The sequence below is a fragment of the Microtus oregoni genome, unplaced genomic scaffold (genome assembly GCF_018167655.1).
Source record: "Microtus oregoni isolate MIOR12 unplaced genomic scaffold, Mior012 000015F_ref0000493, whole genome shotgun sequence".
Lineage (NCBI taxonomy): Eukaryota > Metazoa > Chordata > Mammalia > Rodentia > Cricetidae > Microtus > Microtus oregoni.
The window spans coordinates 36929607-36949137 of NW_024543074.1; the positions used below are offsets into that span (position 1 = coordinate 36929607).

The following is a 19531-nucleotide window of genomic DNA, read 5'->3' on the forward strand; positions in this document are numbered from 1 at the left end:
TTTTTTTTTTTTTTTGGTTTTGTTTTGTTTTTAACTGTTCATGCCAGCAGCGCAGTGTGTCACCTCCAGGAGCTGATTGATATGGACACATTATTACCAAGGCTGTGAATTCACGTTTCCTTAGTTCTTACCAATGTCCTTTTCCTGTCCCAAGAAAGGCTTGTGACACCACTACCTGGTGCTGAAATAAAATAAGTCCTAAAATAAAATTATTTTAAAAATCCAGAACACAAGCTTATGGGGTGTATTTTACGGTCGATCATAGCACAAGGGACTGCAAGGATTACTGGCTGTCACCGGAAGCCGATAGTGGTGTGTCCCAGAGTTTCTGCTGAGTCCCCAAGAAGGAACATGCTCTGCCATCTCCCTGGTTTCAGGCTTTTGGCCTCAAGTGTCAAAGAATACAGTTCTGTCTTTTGACGCCTCCAAATCTGTTGCACGGCGTTTCAGAAGTCCCAGGTTCCAAGGCAGGCATGTACTGCCCCGCTCCTCCTGGTGTTGCCCCATCTTCTTTGGCTGAGGCCATGTGTATCAGATTTCTCTGCTGTGAAGTTGTCATTTCTCCGTCATGCCCTTGCTGTGTTGTAGAACGAAGCCCAGGTCACGTTTAAGAAGCAAGGCTAAGAGGTTTTATCTCTTGCTCTTGTATCAGATATTATTATTATTTTGGATTTTTTCGAGACAGGGTTTCTCCATAGTTTTTGGTTCCTGTCCTGGAACTAACTCTTGTAGACCAGGCTGGCATCGAACTCACAGAGATCTGCCTGCCTCTGCCTCCCGAGTGCTGGGATTAAAGGCGTGTGCCACCACCGCCCGGCTCAGATATTATTTTTAAAATGTTTTCGTGTTAATGTTATCACCATCATAAAAGACTTGCAACATAGAGCTTTCTTAAACCTTCTTATGAATTCTATTTTTCCTGATGCTGGGGATGGAACTGATGGACTCCCCTCGTGCTAAGCAAGCACTGGCCATGGGGCTCTTCTGCCAGCTCCCTTTACTAAAGCCATCAGCCTTTTCCCATTTGATTTCTTTGGACAGCCTTGAATTATAAATGCAAGCAGTGGCCTAATATCTTCCTTCCTAACATTTACACGTCACATGTATGCTTCATGTCATAGTACATCTGTGAGGGTTTCCTGAAGCTCCCCAAAGAGCAGCAGCAGCTGTTTCCCTCAGAGCCAGCTGGGGTGGTCATGTCTAAAGCTCTGACCTTTGTTTGCCATGAGAAGGAGCTGCTATAACCGCTGGGCAGCCCAGAGGTGGCACCCGCCCAGCTGCGTATATAAGCGGCTCGGGTACACACTAAGGGGGGCATTCCTGCTTCAAGGATTCTGGAATCAAGGATGACCCGTGTCTCTGCCTTTGTCTGTGAGTCTTTGTATGTTTCAATCTCCAGCTCCTTGCCCAGTTCACGAACCGTATGGTAGCACATAGAGCGCAGATAGGCATGGTGCGCCACACAGAGACAGCTGTAAAATTCATTGTCAGGGACTGTGCGGCAGGACATTGGTAAAATGAGGGTAGGGTGGGAATAAACTCCAAGAATATGGAAGGGGCATCTTAGTGCCCAGCCTGGGCTTCTGACTCAGAGACTCCCGTTTTCTCTGAGGAGCTGCTTCTCTGCTCCACACATGCAGTCCTGGTGGGGGAACTCCAGTTGTGGACACCATCCAACCCCTAGGCACAGAGCTTGGAGTGTAGTTCAGGTGTAAGCAGACTCAAGACCCCGATTTCTGGACTAGGTGATTGTTCTAAAAGTAGGCAAGAAATCTAAGGAGGGCCAGTCCCCTCCTCTCTCTCATTTTGTGCTAATGGAATCAGAAGAGAAGGGAGAAGGGTCTTAGTAGTTGACCTATAGGGTAGGAGGATGAGGCTGGAGGCTGCCTTTACCTGCACAGGGACCAAGGGGAGAGCCACAGATGGTGTGAAAGGGCAGGGAAAAAACACTAATGGTCTGGTTTGTTTGTGTGCTGGTCTGAATAAGAATGCCTCCCCCATAGGCTCATATATTTGAATGCCTAGTCATCAGGAAGTGGTACTCCTTGGGAAGGATTGGGGGTGTGGCCTCAGTGGAGGAAGGATGTCACTTTGATGGGCTTTGAGGTTTCAAAAGCCCAAGCCAGGCCCAGAGCCCCCCCCCCCTTTCTGCTGCCTGTGAATCTGGATGTAGAACTCACAGCTACCTCTCTAGCACCATGTCTGCCTGTGTGCACCATGTTCCCCACCATGATGATGATGGACCAAACCTCTGACACTCCAAGGCAGTCCCAATTAAATGCTTCCCTTTGTAAGAGTTGCCGTGGTCATGGTGTCTCTTCGCAGCAATAGAACACTGACTAAGATGGTTTGTTTGTTCTTCATGGTGCTGGAACCTAGGACCTCACACATGCTAGGTAAGTATTCTACTCCTAGTCACATTGATCGTGTGTTAAAATCTTGGATTCTTCATGGTTGTAGCTCACTGACAGGGCTTATGCTCAACATGTGTGAGGTTGGGGTGGGTTATATCCCCAATACTGAAAACCAAACCCTGAATCTGGACGCCAAACTCCCTGGTTACCTGAGTGGTGTGGTTGGGGTATTCAATGTCTCTCACGGGCTTTTATGTTGAAACCTTGGTCTCCACCTGGTGGCTTCATTTTGGAAGGAGCTGGAAATTAGGGTAACTGCAGAAAGGGGGTCACACAGGCATGTCCTTGAAGAGTATTCTGTCTCTTTTGCTTCCTGTCTGTCACAAGGTAAGAAACGTAGTTCCTCTACGTTCTTTCTGTACAATGCTTGGACAAGGTTGGAGCCTTCTGAGGCCATGAACCAAACAAATCGTCCCTTCCTTTGGCTGCCTTTGGGTTATTTTGTCAGAGCAGCTTGAAGCTAACAGTGAGCTAAAACATTTGTCATGCATGGTCACTTGCCACAGAAAGGCCTTTAGCACCTCACAGGAATGCTTTGACTTAGACCTAACTCTATGAGGCAATGCTTGCCTGCAGTGGGTGGTGAGGGCGATGCATCTTGAGTCTAAAGATGAGGAGAACAAGGTTCTGGGTGGCAAGTTTGTATTTTCTCTGGGTTGCCCCTTGAACCTGCCTATTCCTGCTACAGTGTCTCCTGTGTCTTCTGACTGATGACCACCCAAGAGCAGCGAGCACTTCTGTGGCTTGCTTTTCTTTCCTGGTAGATGCTATATTCTTTAATGAAACAACTATCAAGAGGGGGAAAAATTGTAAAGTCCAAACCTCTAACAGAGTGTGTGTTAAGCTGACCGCATACTGCACAGCAGAGACATTGGACACCCAGGACTGCCTGATCCGACCTTTGACTCAGGACTCTTCTTTCCAAGCCGCAAATTTCTGAACCTGCCTCCCCACAGCGATAGAGACTGGAAGGTCGCTCGCTGCCCCCGTGAGCTTTCTTTTCACTTACAGCACTTCTGCAAACTTCTCAGTCCTGAGTTTGTTCGCCAGCCTTTGGGGACGCGAGGACCTCGGGGTTTGCAGGGGCAAGGGGTGCGTCCAAGGTCACAGAGACTGCGACTCACCCAGCCAGCTCTGGGCGGGCTTGGGGAGGCGGCAGAGGGCGGGGACTGGAATCGGCCAGACCTGTGGGTCCCCCTGCAGCATCTGAGTCCGGGCAGCGCGAAGGCCACATGGAGCTCCCAGAGGAGCCTGCTCCTGAGCCGAGAGGTGCGGCCGCCGTGCCCGAGCGCCGTGGGCTGAGCCTGCTGCTGTCCGGCTTCCAAAAGGAACTGCGGGCGCTTCTAGTCCTGGCGGGTCCTGCGGTGAGTCAGGTGGCCTCGGCGGCAGGCCGGTCCCCGAGGATTGGGAGCCCAGTTACCTAAGTTGCCCCGTCGGACTTCCTGGGTTGGGGACATGGAGAGCCGGCAGCGGGCCACAGCTGCACCAATGTGGAGAGCCTGGTGCGCCTCTGCGTGCGCCCTGAGGCTAGAGGTTCCTGAAAGTGGGGACTTTCAGACTTGGTTTCTTTGCAAACAAGCGGTGAAGCCTGGGAGGTAGGGCATCTATAGAATTAACCCTGGGGCAGAGTCATGGAGCAGGAAGGTGAACTGTCACGTTGGAATTAGGTTTTCGAAACTATTTGAAATCTAGATCCAATGTCTGACGCAGAGGCATCTTGTGCCAGCTCCTCTCCCACCAAGCACTGTTTTCAAAACCCAAGTTCTTAACGCAGTTCTCTTTGGGGTTCTCTCATCAGTGGGCTTGGCTTTACTCGTTAGGCGAGGCCTCCTTCATTGCTGTCTCTTAGAAGCAATGTGGGTTTTAAGACCACAGAACCATATCACATGTGATCTTATTCCTGTTCTCTGCCAGTTTGGGGGTTTTCAGTCCTCAAGGGTGAGAAAACCCCTTCTCTGGCTAAAAGAATCTGCCAGTGTGTGTCTGAGTGAATATACTATTGGTCAAGAGGCAGTCATTTAAGCACCTTGGAGCTCCCGAGCATTGGCACATGTGACTTCTTGGAATGGCGACCCCATTCTTGGATATGTTGGCTCACACAATAGGGTGTGGGGTGTGGAGCTGCAGCTCCTCCAGAGACAGAGTAGCTCACAGCCCTCTGCAGACAAGAGCAGCTGGTGTTCAGTCTCCAGACCTGGAGTTCAGTTCCCTGATTGGAACTTCCCAGGTGTGTTAGGGAACAGCCTGGGAACACAGGGCAGTTCCACCCTCTCCTCTCCAGAGACTAAAGAGCGGCTAGCTTTGCCTCAACGTAATCTCACTGAGGGGCTGTCAGAAAGACTTCCTAAGAGCCTCGTGTGGTAGCCGTGGCCTGGAATCTTAGTACTTTTGGGAAGAATGGGGCAGAAGGGTTGATCACCCACGAATTCAAGGCCATCCTGGGCTACAGAATGAGCTCCTGCTTCAGAAATCCAAAAGGAAAAGAGAGCGACAGTGTCCGGAGCTCCTGCCCTCTTCTGGTCACCTGATCCCCAGCACTAGGCTGACAGAAGGGAACTGGCTCCTTTTCCTGCATGGGAGCATGAATGTATACATGCATGCCATTGTTCCTGCACGGGAGCATGAATGTATACATGCATGGCATTGGTTCTTACATGGGAGCATGAATGTATACATGCATGGCATTGGTTCTTACATGGGAGCATGAATGTATACATGCATGGCATTGGTTCTTACATGGGAGCATGAATGTATACATGCATGGCATTGGTTCTTACATGGGAGCATGAATGTATACATGCATGCCATTGGTTTCTTACCAACACAATGTGTATCCATTGAAGGGAGAGAAGGAAGGAAGGGAGGAAGGAAGGAAGGAAAACTAAAACCAACAGAAGAAAAAAAAAAGGGAAATCTCAGATTGTAAAAGCAGCCAGGTGACCTGGTGACTGCTTTGCAAGAGTGCCATCAACATTGCTTTCCCAATCAGCTTAGTCTCTTGTGATGGTGTATGGAGCCCTTCTTGGGTCCTGCACCTCGGTGCCCAGATGCTGGGCATCCCGTTTCCCGAGGACTGTATTGTCTGCTGCCTTATCCTCCTAGGCTCCACTGTAAACAGATAGGGTGGCTGAGTTAACGTCCTCTGAGCATCTGACCCTCTTTCTTTCTCTTTACATTTATTTATTCATTTATTGTGTGTGTTGGGGGGGGGATACAACTGGTAGAATCCAGAGGACAACTTACAAGAGCTGATTCTCTCCTTCTGCCATGTGGTTCTCAGGCACTGAACTCAGGCTTGGGAGGAAGCGGCTGGGCCATCTCACAGGCTGGCAGGATTTTCACTTTCTCACTCACTGACTCTCCTCCAGAGCTCTTTGTAAAATGCTCACTGTAGAGCAACTGCAGTCCTTTGCACACATGTGTGTGGAAAAAACAGTGTGAACTGTGCTTAAACTCCAAACTCAGTTGTGCAGTCTGGCCCTTGCGTGGACATCATGCGTTTCCTTATTTTCACCTTTCTACCCAGCCTGCCTCTGTTCAGAGGCGTGGCCTCAACCTTCTTGCTTCAGGTTCACTGCCCTTCTCCTGCCTGGAAAGTTCTTCATGCTGTGTTGAGTTTAACGTGACACCTCCTGGAATTTTCTTCAATTTCTGCACCTCAGCCCAGCTTCTGGGCACTGATACGAGCTTTCTGCTTCAACAGGGGAAGTGTTAGGGCCTTGGAGACATCGCTGTTACCATGCACTGGTCCATAGGAAGCCCTGCACCAGGGTCATGTAGACATCGCTGTTACCACACACTGGTCCAGAGGAATCACTGCACCAGGGTCATGGAGACATCGCTGTTACCACACACTGGTCCAGAGGAATCACTGCACCAGGGTCATGGAGACATCGCTGTTACCACACATTGGTCCAGGGGAATCACTGCGCCAGGGTCATGGAGGAGATATCACTATTATTACACACTGGTATGGCTGGTTGTTATTCCAGTCCTGGTTCTGTCACGTGACTCTGGAGCCATCATCATTCAAGAGAACAAGCTCCTGGTTTCATAAGATGATTGTTCCTACATTTAGGGGTGGGAGCATTCCCATTTCCTTTAGGGGGTAATTACTGTCAAGTGAGAGGTAACCTCTTCATGAGTGATCTCTCTGAGGGGCTCTGTTGTTCTTGGGATCCAAGAAGACTGACCGATTAGAACGTGGCAGCCTTGGGGGCTGGAGCAGGGTGTTATGGAAGCTGACAGTAAGGTGTCTTGGTTGTCCTTATCTTGTGTCTTCACTCTTCAAGGGAATCAGATGGGTTAAAGAGTCAGAACTCTGTAAGTCGTTAACACACCTGTCTGTGGGGCAGGCAGGCATCTAGTTCCAAACAAGAGACACAGACACAAGTGAAGGCTTTTTGTGACTTAAGGTCCCCTGTGGGGAGGTCAGTGCCTTTCAGTTCTCTATACAGAAGTGCCCAGCAGTGTATTACATCATCCGCATCTTTTCTGTCTGTGCTATGGCTTCCAAGGTTGGGCGGCAGAGGGAACTCAGACTGGGGACTCCAGAACTGGAATTCCGAATGCGCTGTGTACTTCAGGAACACTGTCGAGTCAGGCGACTCTGGGCTAAGCTTCCTTGTGTGTACAGGGAAGAATGTCCCCAGATGATGGCTGTGCTGACATGTTGTTGCTGAGAGTGGACTTGCAGACCACTGTGGGAGGGGATGAGCCAGGCCCTTCTACAGTTCCTTCACAGTCCACTGGGCAGGCAGTTACTGGCTCTCCCTCCAAGCGCCGGGCCCCAGGCACACCCCACCCCCCACCCCCTCTCTCCTATCTTAAGTTGCAAGGCATGAAGGGTCTTGCTACCAGGTTTCTGTATTGTGGCATGCCGAAAAAAAAAAAAAAAAAACCATATCCCTGGATGAGAAGGAAGGAAAGAAGTGCACACTCCCCCACGGAGCTGCACCCTGCTGCTACGCTGTAAACTGTGGTATGTTTGGTTCTGTCTAAGCTATGCCCACTTCAGTTCACACAACAGCCACTGAGCTATATGGGAGAACCAGTCTTTGTCCGGAAGCAGCACGCCTTCCAACAGCATAGTTTGAAAAGCTCTTAGGGATTACCAAAGTAGGATTGTTGGCCGTATGCATGTTTGCATGGCACAGAGCTGGAGAAAATATAGAAATGCTGATTCCTCAGTCCCAAAGACCTCCCAAATCAATATGTTGAGGTGGGCCAGGGAATATTTATTTATTTATTTATTTATTTACTTCGAGACAGGGTTTCTCTGTGTAACAGTCCTAGCTGTCCTGGAACTAGTTCTGTAGACCAGGCTACCTCAAACTCACAGAGATCCGCCTGCCTCTGCTTCCTGAATGCTGGGATTAACGGCATGTGACACCACCACCTGGAGGAACGTTTTGAATATCTGCAGGTGACTTACATCTGTGGCCAAGTGCTCACTCAAAATCTTGTCACCAAGGGCTGAGAAATCAATAAACTTATGCTCCAGAGCACTGCCCCTGCAGGTACTGGCTACGTTTAGTACTAACCTGGCTAGTGAGCAAAGTTGTTGGGGTGCTGCCTGCAGAGCCGCAGCCTCCTGAGGAGACGGGGTTAACTGGCCTGGCCTCGGAATTATCCAAACTTAGCTCAAATTCCTGGACTTCTGTGTCAGAGACACAGCACTGTGGAGGAAGTCGTAGCCACCGTTGGCATGTCGGGCACAAAGGCCTAGTAGTTGGAGATATATTTGCCCTCATGGTGGGGCCATCCTAGAACTAGAGAATTAGACATCCTCAATAAAACAGGCACCCTTCATGTGAAGTCTCAGATTCCTCTGCTGTCCAACCGGGTGATCTCATTTGTGCCTTAACCCCTTTTAGTTATATTTCATTTTGATAAAACACCAAGACCAAGGCAATTCACAGAAGAAAGGGTTGATCACGGCTTATGGCTTCAGAGGGCTGAGTCCATAACGGTTAGCTTGAAGTACCAAAGCCTTCCACATTCTTCTAGGGAATGCGGTCAGGTTCTTTACAGCGGTAGCCCACTCCTTGGTACCAACTTCTGTGTTAGTTACTTTTCTGAGATTGTGGTAAACACCATGGCCATAAAAACACTTGAGGAGGAAAAGGTTTATTTCCGCTTGTACTTCCACATCACAGTCCAGCAGGGCAGGAGCTCAAGCAGGAACCTGGAGGCAGAGCCTGAAGCAGAAGCCGTTGGGGAACGCTGCTTACTGCCTTGTTCTCATGGGTTGCCCAACCTGCTTTCTTATAGCATCCGGGACCACCAGCCCACGGGTGTCACTGCCCATAGTGAGTTGGGCCTCCCATATCCACCGTCAATCAAGAAAAGGCCCCACAGGCCAATCTCAATAGAGTAATTTGTTCTTCTCAAATGAGTCTATCTTGTATCAAATCGACCTAAAACTAGCCAGCACACACATCGTATGCTATAGTGAAATCGCGTGCTCGTTCCCGTGATCAACAGTGTCCGTGTTTCTCCGGGGAACTGGACGGGCAGCACCATGTCCTCCCGTGCACTAGGGAGGTGGGTGCTCATCCTGACCCCTGCTCTCCTCTCTTTCCAGTTCTTGGCCCAGTTGATGATGTTCCTAATCAGCTTCATAAGCTCCGTGTTCTGTGGTCACCTGGGCAAGCTAGAGCTGGACGCGGTCACACTGGCAATCGCGGTACGTGCAAGACTTTCCACAGAGGCTTAGAGAGCTGTCGGCTGTGGCCTCCTGCTGCTGTGGTGGACAACCACAGCCCCGTGGTTTAATCGTGCTGTGGGTTTCCTTACAGTGCCGGAAGTCAGGAGTCTGAAACAGGTTTCTCTGGGCTAGACTCAGGGTGCCAGCAGGCTGAATCCTTAGAAATTATCGTGTTTAGTGTGATCTTGCAGATTGCCAGGCCTAGTGTGTTGGATAAAGCCATCTATGGAAGGCATGATCTCCGTTTATATCATCTGGTGTGGGAGTTTGAATATGGGAAGAGGGAACTTCCTTGAAGTTTGCTGAGCTCAGGAGGGGTCGTCTTACCTATACACCAGCATTTCCACTACAAATGAAAGTCCTAATCCAGAAATGGAATGGGAGGGTAGGGTCTAGATCCAAACCAGTATCTGAATCTGAAATTGGGAGGAGCCCCAAATTCTCTTTGTGGTGGATACAGTCCCCAAGGATGAGGTGATGAGTCACTGGTCTCTGCTAGGGACTGGTAACTGGCCATGCAAGGGTAAGAGTCCCATCAACTTATTTAGTTAGTCACGTGTTTCTTTAAACACGGACTCTGGCTCTTTGCAGGATATATTCCTGTTCTGCTCAGCCCCCTCCTTGTCTTGTCCTATCCCTTCTTGCCTGGTCTCTAGGCAAAACCTCTCCCACTGAGCAACACCACAATTCCTTATTTGAAAATCTGGGGCAATATAGAAGTGTATGCAGGTAAGCCTCAAGCAGGTTTCTGCTGGCTGTGGTCTTGTGACAAGCCAGCTCTTACAGCAGGCTGAGCTCAGTTTTTGTTCAGGGAACCTGCTACAGATTCAGTTCAGAGGGGCAGCTGCATGAGGCCCCTTCCATGCTACTTCCTGGTTCTAGGGAAGACAGTGAGACAGTGAAGAAGTCTCCAGCAGGCTCCAGCTTTGACTATGTGTTTGCTTCTGTGTCATTCTTGTGATTCAGGGCTTGACTTGGGGCGGGACACACTGGAGAAACAACCCTTGTCTGAAATGCAGACTGGAAGGGTCTCAAGTTTCTCTGGGCATTTCAGAATACTGACACTTTACCCAGGTGAACATACTTAATCTGAAACTCCAAAATCCGACCTGAGATGGTCTGTGTGACTTGTCATCGATGTTGAAGTTTCAGATCTCTGAACATTTGGGGTTGTGGAGTTTTGGGTTAGAGATGCTCAACAGGCCTGGGTTAGAGATGCTCAACAGGCCCTCATCTCTAGTGGGTAGACTCACCCCAAACTGCTACTGTGTCACAGTGTGTTCCTTTAGGAGCTACTCTGAAGCTGGGGACCAAGACAGCTAAGACTTTTAAAAGGTGGCGCTATTGTCGCCGGTCTGAGATTTGGGTGTCCCTTCCTGAGCTTTTGCATGTCATTCTAGCTGACCCAAGTGGTCTGAGCAGGTTCTCTAGAAGGGGGTCGGCCACCCTGTGGTCCTGGCCTACAGGGCAGAGAGAATGGGCCTCTGTGAAGTCATTCTCTGTTCCTTTCCAGGTTATCAACGTCACTGGCATTTCAGTGGGACATGGCTTATCTTCTGCGTGTGACACCCTCATCTCCCAGGTAAAAGGAAGTACGCACTCTCGGTGACTCCACACATCTCTCCTTTGGGGTAGACGGAGGAACTCACTACAAGAGGAAGAGCCATGTGCACACATAGATGAGGAACTCAGAGCAGCCAGCCCCTGACACCCTTTGCCAGCCATAGGCTCGGGTTTCCACGGCTGTCTCTGAAGTGTGGCTAGGGTTCTTTCAGTCCTAATGAAAAGTGTTGCTCTGAGTGACTGCCTTTGATCAAGCAGGGGAACTGTGTAAAAGTCCCTCCTATGGCTTTCACGTTGGAGTTTGGTGTGGTCCTGGGCATCTCTAATGGAGTCTGCATCAGAGTTATCTGGAGGGTTTGCCAAAGCGCAGGTCGCTGCCCCCCACCCAGGGCTATGAGTGTTCAGCATCCTCCAGGGGTGTGGTATTCCAGTTTGCATAGGATGTTCTTTGACTAGGGTGGATTACATCTGGATAGATCCATCCTAAGTGGGAAATCCTAAGATGAACATCCATTGACTCTCCCTCACCTAGTGGACATCCTGACTCAGCAGCATGGAACACAGCTTGGTCCTCCCATGATCCATAATTGAGTGGGAGTCGTGGCTCCCCCTCATGATCCATAATTCAGTGCTGCCCAGCGCCAAATGAGAGGATCACACCCCACATCACTAACCTGGGGAAGGATCCAAAATAAAACCTCAAGGCTGGTTTCTACCATGTGTGTGTTTCTTTTGCACCAACCTGGAGTTGAAAAGTTAAGCCAGTCCATCTTAAGCAGAGGGCAGTCCCCCTGGTGTATGTTCCCCTCTATAGCTGATCCGAAGTTCCCACATAGATGTACTGGACAGAAAGCTGAGAGTCACCGGCACCCTCTGGCTTCTGTAGGTCGGTAGGAGCTGATGCCCCACGCTGTGGCCCTTGGCCCAGGTCATGCTTTGGTCTGGAGTCAGGTCCAAACATCTACATTTAATCTGCAGTCCAAACATCTGCATTTCTAACAAGCTTCCAGATGATGCAAACTTGACCGCAGACTAGAACCGCATGGAACCTTCAATATGTCTTTGCAGCTCGGGTCCTACGTAGGATATTTTTGTGATGCTGGGCAGTGCAGCCAGCCCAGCTCTCAATCAGTCACACAGTCTTTCCCTGAGAGATTAGCTAAGCCACCTGCTTTCTAATGAGGCGTGACTGAAGGCTTCTGAGTGATAGCCGGGTTGTGTCTTCTGTTTAACGGGTTTGTTTGCCTGTGCTCCCCAGACATTTGGGAGCCAGAACTTGAAGCACGTGGGGGTCATCCTGCAGAGAGGGACACTCATCCTGCTTCTCTGTTGCTTCCCCTGCTGGGCACTCTTCATCAACACCGAGCACATTCTGCTGCTTTTCAGGCAGGACCCAGATGTGTCCAGGTAAGGCAAGGTTGGGGGCAGGGACTCTACCTCTGTAGAAAGATTATACTCAGCCTCCAGGTGACAGAGGCCAGACAATCACACCAAGATAAACTTAAACTGGTCTTGGCTAGTCCTTCCCAGGCAATGATACCTTCCATTTCTGGCTTGTACAACCTGGATACCCTCTTAATACTGACTTTCAGGGTCGAGAGTTTGTGTGGAATTGTACTCATGAACGTCTTTGCTTCGGGATGGCAGTCTGTGGCTTGTTAATACTTAGTGATTTCTGACCATTGTTGGTATTAAAATCACCTTGGCACTATGGATAATTCTCTTGGCCTCCACCCCCACCCCCCAAGTTCTTAACCAGTATAGGTGAGGCCCAAGGCATCAGTAACTTTCAAATCTTCCATGTGTGAGCTGCCATGTTTAAGACCCACTTTGACTTAACTGATTAAGACTTTTGAAAAGCACTTGCCACATGCCAGTGGTTCTGAACACACAGGCATTTGACAATAGTTGAAGACATGCCTGGATATCCCATTGGGTAGAGGGGCTTGGAGCCAGGAAGGCTGAGAGACCGTTGTGGTGCCCTGCAGTGTGAGGCTCAGAATCCCTGTCTGAGAGCTTTAGACTGGAAGAAGCAGGAAGCTGAACCAGGGTGCAAGTGGTGGGCTTTGTATAGTTTTCCATTTGCTCCAACAGCCGAAGTCCATTTCTTTAGGAAGAACCAAGAATGCAGCAACAGTGCCCACTGTTCTGTTTTGTCTCTTCCCGGGAGAGGTGGCCTTGTCATCATTTTCACTATTTTCTATTGTGTAGGCTCACCCAGACCTATGTCATGATCTTCATCCCAGCGCTTCCTGTGAGTTTTCAAGGGGTCAGAGACCCCATTCTTGGGTCCTTGGGTGAAAAGTGGCTGGGATGTCATGAACTCGGTCTGATGTAATTCTTACATGTGACATCGGCTCATCACAGAAGAGTGCTTCTAATTATGTCCCTTAAGGACACCAACATTTGTCTCTCAAAGAACAGAAGAAACTCCAGGATGGGGGTCATTGCTTTGACTTCTTGCTCCTGACATATCCTTGGGGCATCCAACAGAAGAGTCCAGAATGTGTCTTTAAGGGGTAAAGTCTTGTCCATCTCAGATCCTTCAAGAGCATCATTATGACCTTTAGACAGTTGTGTGTTAATGTTTAATAACAAGTTGTAGATAGTCAATGAACTGGCAAAGCTAAGTTTATTCAGTTGGATAGAGGGGCTGGATGGTTTCTGGGACTGCCACATACTGGGGGCTTAAACAGCAGGAATGTATTTCCTCCCAGTTCTGAAGGCTGTAAGTCCAAGATCACCACGTGGGCCTCAGTGGTTTCCCTGTGGCCACTATCCTTGGCTTACAGGTGTACCCTATTGTTCCCATGTAACATGGTTGTCTCTTCTTACAAACACACAACTGGGGTTGGAGAGATGACTCAGCAGTTAAGAGTGCTGGCTGTTCTTTCAGAGGACCTTGATTTGATTCTGAGCACCCACAACCGTCTGTAACTCCACAAAAGGGGATCTGACACCTTCATACAGACATTCATGCAAGCAAAACACCAATGTATGTGAAATAAACTGTGATAAACACACCAATCCTGTTGGATTAGAGCCCCACTCCAGTGCCCTTATTTTGATTTAATCACCCTCTAAATCCAGTTGTCTATGGGCGTAGGACTTCTGTGTGTGAGTTTGAAGGACTTAGTCTGCCCTAATGGTAGCTATTTGCCCTCCTAATTGGCATTGCACTTCTTAGTTCATCATAAAATATTTTCTTTTTCTTTTAACTTTATATTCTGGGGGATGGAGCCCAGTGCCTTGCATGCTAAATGAGTTCTCTATCCCTGACCTATACCCTCAGTCCTACCCCATAAAATCACTTAAATATTACATCGTTTCATTATCCCACCAAATAAGATGAGAGCTGGGCTACACTAGCATGTCAGTGTACACCCTAGGAGACCATATCTCCTCCTGCCAGACAGGGAGTGGAGGTGTACCTCTCTTGTTGCTGGGATAAAATACGCAACAGAAGCAACTTAAAAAGGACTTGCTTGTAGCTCATAGTCCCACGGTGGTGTGACTAGCTCCTATTAGTGACCTCAGGAGCCCAAGAACGCTTACTTATAGCTAATGCCCCTGCCCTTGCCCCAGGAAGCAGGAGTTCAGGCCTGTAGTGGGGCCAGGCAGAACCCATGACCCTATATTTCCCACACGTTGTATGACTTCTCCAAACCACAGACACCACTTGCTCAGGATAAACGAGGTTTTTCAGAGTGGAGAGCAGCTAGGGTGGCTGTGGGACAAGCCTGCTATGGTACCCAGATCCCTGATGGATGCTCAGACTGGAGTACTAACCCCGTCCTCTTCTTCTCTTGTAGGCAGCCTTTCTTTATACATTACAAGTTAAATACCTGCTCAACCAGGTAATGTGGACTATTCTCTTTCTTTTGGGGGTGGGCTGATAGAATCAGGGAGACCAGGGTGGAGGGAACTGGCCTGCTTGAGAGTCATTGCAAGATGCTCCCAGGCTTGTGCACACAGGACTTTGATGTGGAGAGATCTCTTAAGTACCATCAAGGAGTGAATGAAGCATTATTCTTGGCTTTGAAAATTTATATCCAGTTCCTGCTTGGAAATATTGCCATTGGCAATGCTAAGGTTAGCATCTGTGTTCTTTGGCTCTTTACTGGTACAAGCCTGTCTGCTCTGTAGAGGGCTGAAGGTCAATGTGGCTTGGCTGTGTCTGGGGCACCCATACCTCTTCTCAGTTTGTCTGAAGGCTCCTACTTTCTGGGGCAGAGGGTATAAAAGCTTGTATTGTGTTGATAACAGAGAATAGTCAAGACTCTTCAAACATGGCTAATGGCAATGGCCAAAGGCTCTGGGAATGGTGGCCTTGACTTGGTGGGGGTGGATTTATGAGGACAGTGTGTGATATAGGGTTGTGGACTTTCTTCTAGAAAAATCCAAGTAAAGGAGGAACTGGCCACAGATACCCATCACACAGGCAGGCTTCCTCTAGCATATTTAATAGGGAGGTGTGAAGGAGGGATAGGAAGAGGCAGGGAAGTTTCCACTTTCTGGACACTTTATTAACGTTGCAGGTATGTACTTGAACTAGTTGAACACAGGCGGTATAAACAGCATTTCTGATTGTCCTCCAGGTCCTCTCTTCTCTGTCTAGACTCTTGTATGAACCAGGTAGAATCCTCTGCACTAGGCAGGAGCGCTGAGTGTAGGTAGAAGACACAGCGCACAGTGGCATAAGAGGAGCAGGCTGGCTGGTCTGCTAGGGCAGCGTGCTGTATTGACTGGTGATTGGGTTGGTAGAAAACAAACTAATTTCTAGTGCAGAGATGAGCATTTTGAAAATGGTGGGCTGAAAATTGTCTAATAAGAAGAAATAACTGCCCTGAAGGAGCAGTACACACGGTGATGGGTGGGCCCTGGAGACTGGGCTGTGGGCTCTGGGAGAGGCAGGAGTGTTTCAGTTGAAACATACTGCTTGTTTGGAGGAATATACTCCCCTGGAAGAGGGCAGAAGTTAGAAAGGGAGCAGAGGAAAGACAGGGAACATTGAGACCTGCAGCAGAGGAGCGAGAGGAACTGGGCAAGGAAGCGACTTCACTTCTTGTCACTTCAGTAGAATCTTATTTGCCAGGCTCTTTTCTCTCTGCTTACCCTGGTGTCTTTGTTAGGGTTTCTGTTGCTGTGGAGAGACACTATGGCCATGGGCAACTCTTATAAAGGAAGCATTTAGCTGGGGCTGGCTCACAGTTTCAGAGGTTTAGTCCTTTATCATCATGGTGGTGCGCGGGCAGACATGGTGCTGGAGAGGTAGCAGAGGGGTCTACAACTGGACCTGCAGGCAGCAGGAAGGACAATAACACATTGGCCAGGCTTGAGCACCTGAGACTTCAAAGCCCCCTCCCCTGCCCCCCCTCCTGCCCGTAGTGACACACTTCCTCCAACAAAGCCACACCCACTCCAACAAGGCCGTATCTACTAATAGTGCTGCTCCCTATGGACTTATGGGGACCATTTTTATCAAACCACCACACCTGGGACCCTCAAAATGCAGGCTGGCAGTTTTTCTGCACCAGAGGTGTAAATCTGACTCCCCTCCATGAAGCTCTCCAGGGGCTCACATGGAGCTCACTTGAACTGTCACTCTTTAGCCCTCATCCTGTCAGCTGGAGACAAAGCTGCAACCCAGAGGTGTCTAGAAGGGGGGGTCTCACCAGACAAGGGGGAAGCGCAAGGGCAAGGTTCTGTAGAAGCAGATGTGGTGTATTGCAGGCCTGCCTGTGATCTCAGCGTGACCTTCAGAGCCACAGACAGGAGCTGCTTAGTGCCCTGCTCCCCATGACTCGCCCAGCCTGCTTTATTATAGAACCAGAACACCTGCCCACAGGTGGTACCTCCCACAGTGGGCTGAGCCCTCCCATATCAGCCATCAGTCAAGAAAATACTCCATAGACATGCCCATGGGCCAGTGCGATGGGCAGGGCTTCAACTGAGGCTTCCTTCCAGCTTTAGTTTGTGTAAACTGAAACAAACAAACAAACAGTTGGGCAGTGGTGCCTTTAATCCCAGCACTCAAGAGGCAGAGGCAGGTGGATCTCTGTGAGTTCAAGGCCAGCCTGGTCTATAAGAGCTAGTTCCAGGACAGACTCAAAAGCTACAGAGAAACCCTGTCTTGAAAAAACAAAAAACAAAAATAAAACAAAACAAAACAAAACAAAAAAACAGAATCCAGGATGACTTTGAACTCCAGATCTTCCTGTCACCATTTCCCCAATGCTGTCACACAGGTCCCAGTTCTCCCCAAGCCTGCATGTATGTCTGTCTGTGCACCACTTGTATGCCTGGTGCCTGGGGAGGCCAGAAGAGGGCATTGGATCCCCCAAAACAGGAGTTACAGGTGGTTATGAGCTACTTTGTAGGCACTGGGATTTGAACCTGTGTATTCTGGAAGAGCAGCCCATGCTTCTAGTTGTTGAGCCATCTCACGGGTCCCTCATCTTAACGTGAGGCAGGAAGCAGGGAGGACATTCTTCCCGCTGTTCCTGCTTCTCAGAGTCAGTCATGAAGGAATCCGCTTTCCATTTCAAAAGAAACAGTTTTACAAGCTTCTGGATTTCAGTTTTGGTGGAGAAAGCACAGTTTATTTCCAACCTCTTGCAAATGCCACCTTCTACTCTTGCTAAGTCCTGCCATTCTGAGCAAAGCAGAGTGAATCTCTGAGTTCCTTCCACTTCTTAGCTTCTACCAGTTGCAGTCAGAGCTCTCTATTACAACAAAGAAGAGGACCCAGAGGGGAGGGGAGAATGGGAAGGCGAGAGGTATGCTTAGCTGACTAACTGCCCCTGTTAAGCCCAAGTCCCCTGATGTTCCACATATAAAGGTGTCTCCTCGTTCCAGGGCATTGTTCTGCCACAGATTGTGACCGGATTCGCAGCCAACCTTATCAACGCCCTGGCCAACTATCTGTTTCTCCATCAGCTGCATCTTGGGGTGATGTGAGTCGGGCTTCCTCTTGGGCCGGGGGGACTGCATTAGCCTTCTTCAGGGAAAAGAGGGCAGTTTAGCTGGTGTGGGTGTGGCCTTCTTATGTGCTTTGGAAAGTGCTATCAGAGTGTAGAGGATGCTGCCCCAAGCCGGAGTAACTTCAGGGCCTGTGGTGGAAGAGGGCACAGTGAGGGGTCCATGGCTTTCTAACTCCCCCAAGTCAGAGTGGAGAGGGTGGAGCACAGTGTCCACCCACAGTTGTTGGTCTTCCCAGGGGTTCAGCGATAGCCAACACCATCTCCCAATTTGCCCTGGCCATCCTCCTGTTCCTCTACATCCTCTGGAGAAAACTGCATCAAGCCACGTGGGGAGGTAAAGACTTCCTTTCGATTGCACTGTGGCTTTTGCCGGAAAGCTAGACATGTTGAAAACCCACCTATTGTACCTGCAGGGTGGTCCTGGGAGTGCCTGCATGACTGGGCCTCCTTCCTGCAGCTGGCCGTCCCTAGCATGCTCATGCTGTGCATTGAGTGGTGGGCCTACGAAATAGGCAGCTTCCTGAGCGGTGCGTACGCAGACGGGAGAACTGGTGGGAACTGGCTGGTGGGAACAGACTGACTGAAGCGAGGCTGATATCAGCTGCCCGTCTTTCCCAGGTATCCTTGGCATGGTGGAGCTGGGAGCCCAGTCCATCACCTATGAATTGGCTATTATTGTGTACATGGTAAGTGCGCAAGACCCTGTTGTGTGGCCGTTGGGGAGGCATCCTGTTTTCTAACCCAAGAGTCCCACAAAGAGCAAAAGGCATTGGTGGCATTCAGTAACACCGTATAAGATGTTCCTGGACATAAAACATCACCCTGCAGCAGGGACGAGTGATAAGGACATGTAATCCCAGTTGGTCAGAGGGGAAACAGGGGAGTCACAAGCTCAAGGCTGGACTTCACCAAGGAATAAGATAATTTCTCCAAATAAAAAATAAAATCAGTGGTAAAGTGTTTGCCTAGTACTCATGGGGTCCTGAGTTCGATTCCTGTCCCCGTCTCCCACAAAGTCATCTTGGAACCTGGACAGTCCCTTTATGGCTGGTTTGGTCATTTCTCTCTGTAAGATGAAGGGGGGTGAGGAGGGCAGAAATCCCAAAATATCTGCTAATTCTGTCTCTGGCCCAGTTCAGATCCAAAGGACTTGACTCTGTTCCCACACTGCCCTAGTGCAATGCCCTGGGGGTGGAGGGGTATGGAATAGGTGTCTGGTCACCAAGGTCAGCTATGTGCTGATTCCATCTCTGAACACACTGTGCCCGCCATGTATGTTTATGGGGGATGGGAGCCGGGGACTTGGACAGCTATGTGCACACCGTGTTCACAGAGGCGGTACTGGCTGTAGTTACGCTGCCTGGGTGTCTGCCCATCAGTAGAGGGATGGGTGGACCAAGTACATACACGCTCACAGTGGAATGTTGCTCACCCTTCAAAGTGGAGGAGATTCTGACATGCTAGAAAATACATTGTTAAAGGCTTTTCCGTCACTTTGTGTATCAACCTGAAACTCTGAAGGGCTCTGATTTATGCCTGCACCGCTTCAGACAGAGAGATAAAGAAGGGACCAGGGTATGGCGCTGTAGTAGAGGAGGCTCATGCCCAGCATCATGCAAAAAAATGGACCTTTTTAAACAGAGGGAAAGGGCATTTATAGTTTGGAGAAGGACTCAGCCAGCTGACATTCTACCCTCCATTGTTTATATTTAAAATATACAGGGTATACACACTTCTTTGGTTTTAGTTTATGTTTTAGTTCCCCTGGGGATCCGAGCATGCTAGATCAATTCTCCTACTTCTACTCCTTGGGGGCATATATTTTTATTTTTACTGCCTGTGGAAGACGTTTTTAACCTATA

The 19531-nt window shown here is 49.4% G+C and overlaps 1 protein-coding gene across 1 annotated transcript in view; it reads left to right on the plus strand.

Annotated features, from left to right (window-relative positions):
* Positions 1-3646: 3646 nt before the first annotated feature.
* Positions 3647-19531, plus strand: part of LOC121456830 (multidrug and toxin extrusion protein 1) — a 34819-nt gene continuing 18934 nt past the window's right edge. Inside the window, exons 1-10 of the mRNA XM_041665309.1 lie at positions 3647-3778; positions 9001-9102; positions 10637-10705; positions 11945-12093; positions 12898-12940; positions 14499-14543; positions 17545-17642; positions 17906-18003; positions 18083-18196; positions 18288-18355. Of these exons, the coding sequence (XP_041521243.1) occupies positions 3647-3778; positions 9001-9102; positions 10637-10705; positions 11945-12093; positions 12898-12940; positions 14499-14543; positions 17545-17642; positions 17906-18003; positions 18083-18196; positions 18288-18355 (918 nt within the window). The remainder of the gene's footprint in view (positions 3779-9000; positions 9103-10636; positions 10706-11944; positions 12094-12897; positions 12941-14498; positions 14544-17544; positions 17643-17905; positions 18004-18082; positions 18197-18287; positions 18356-19531) is intronic.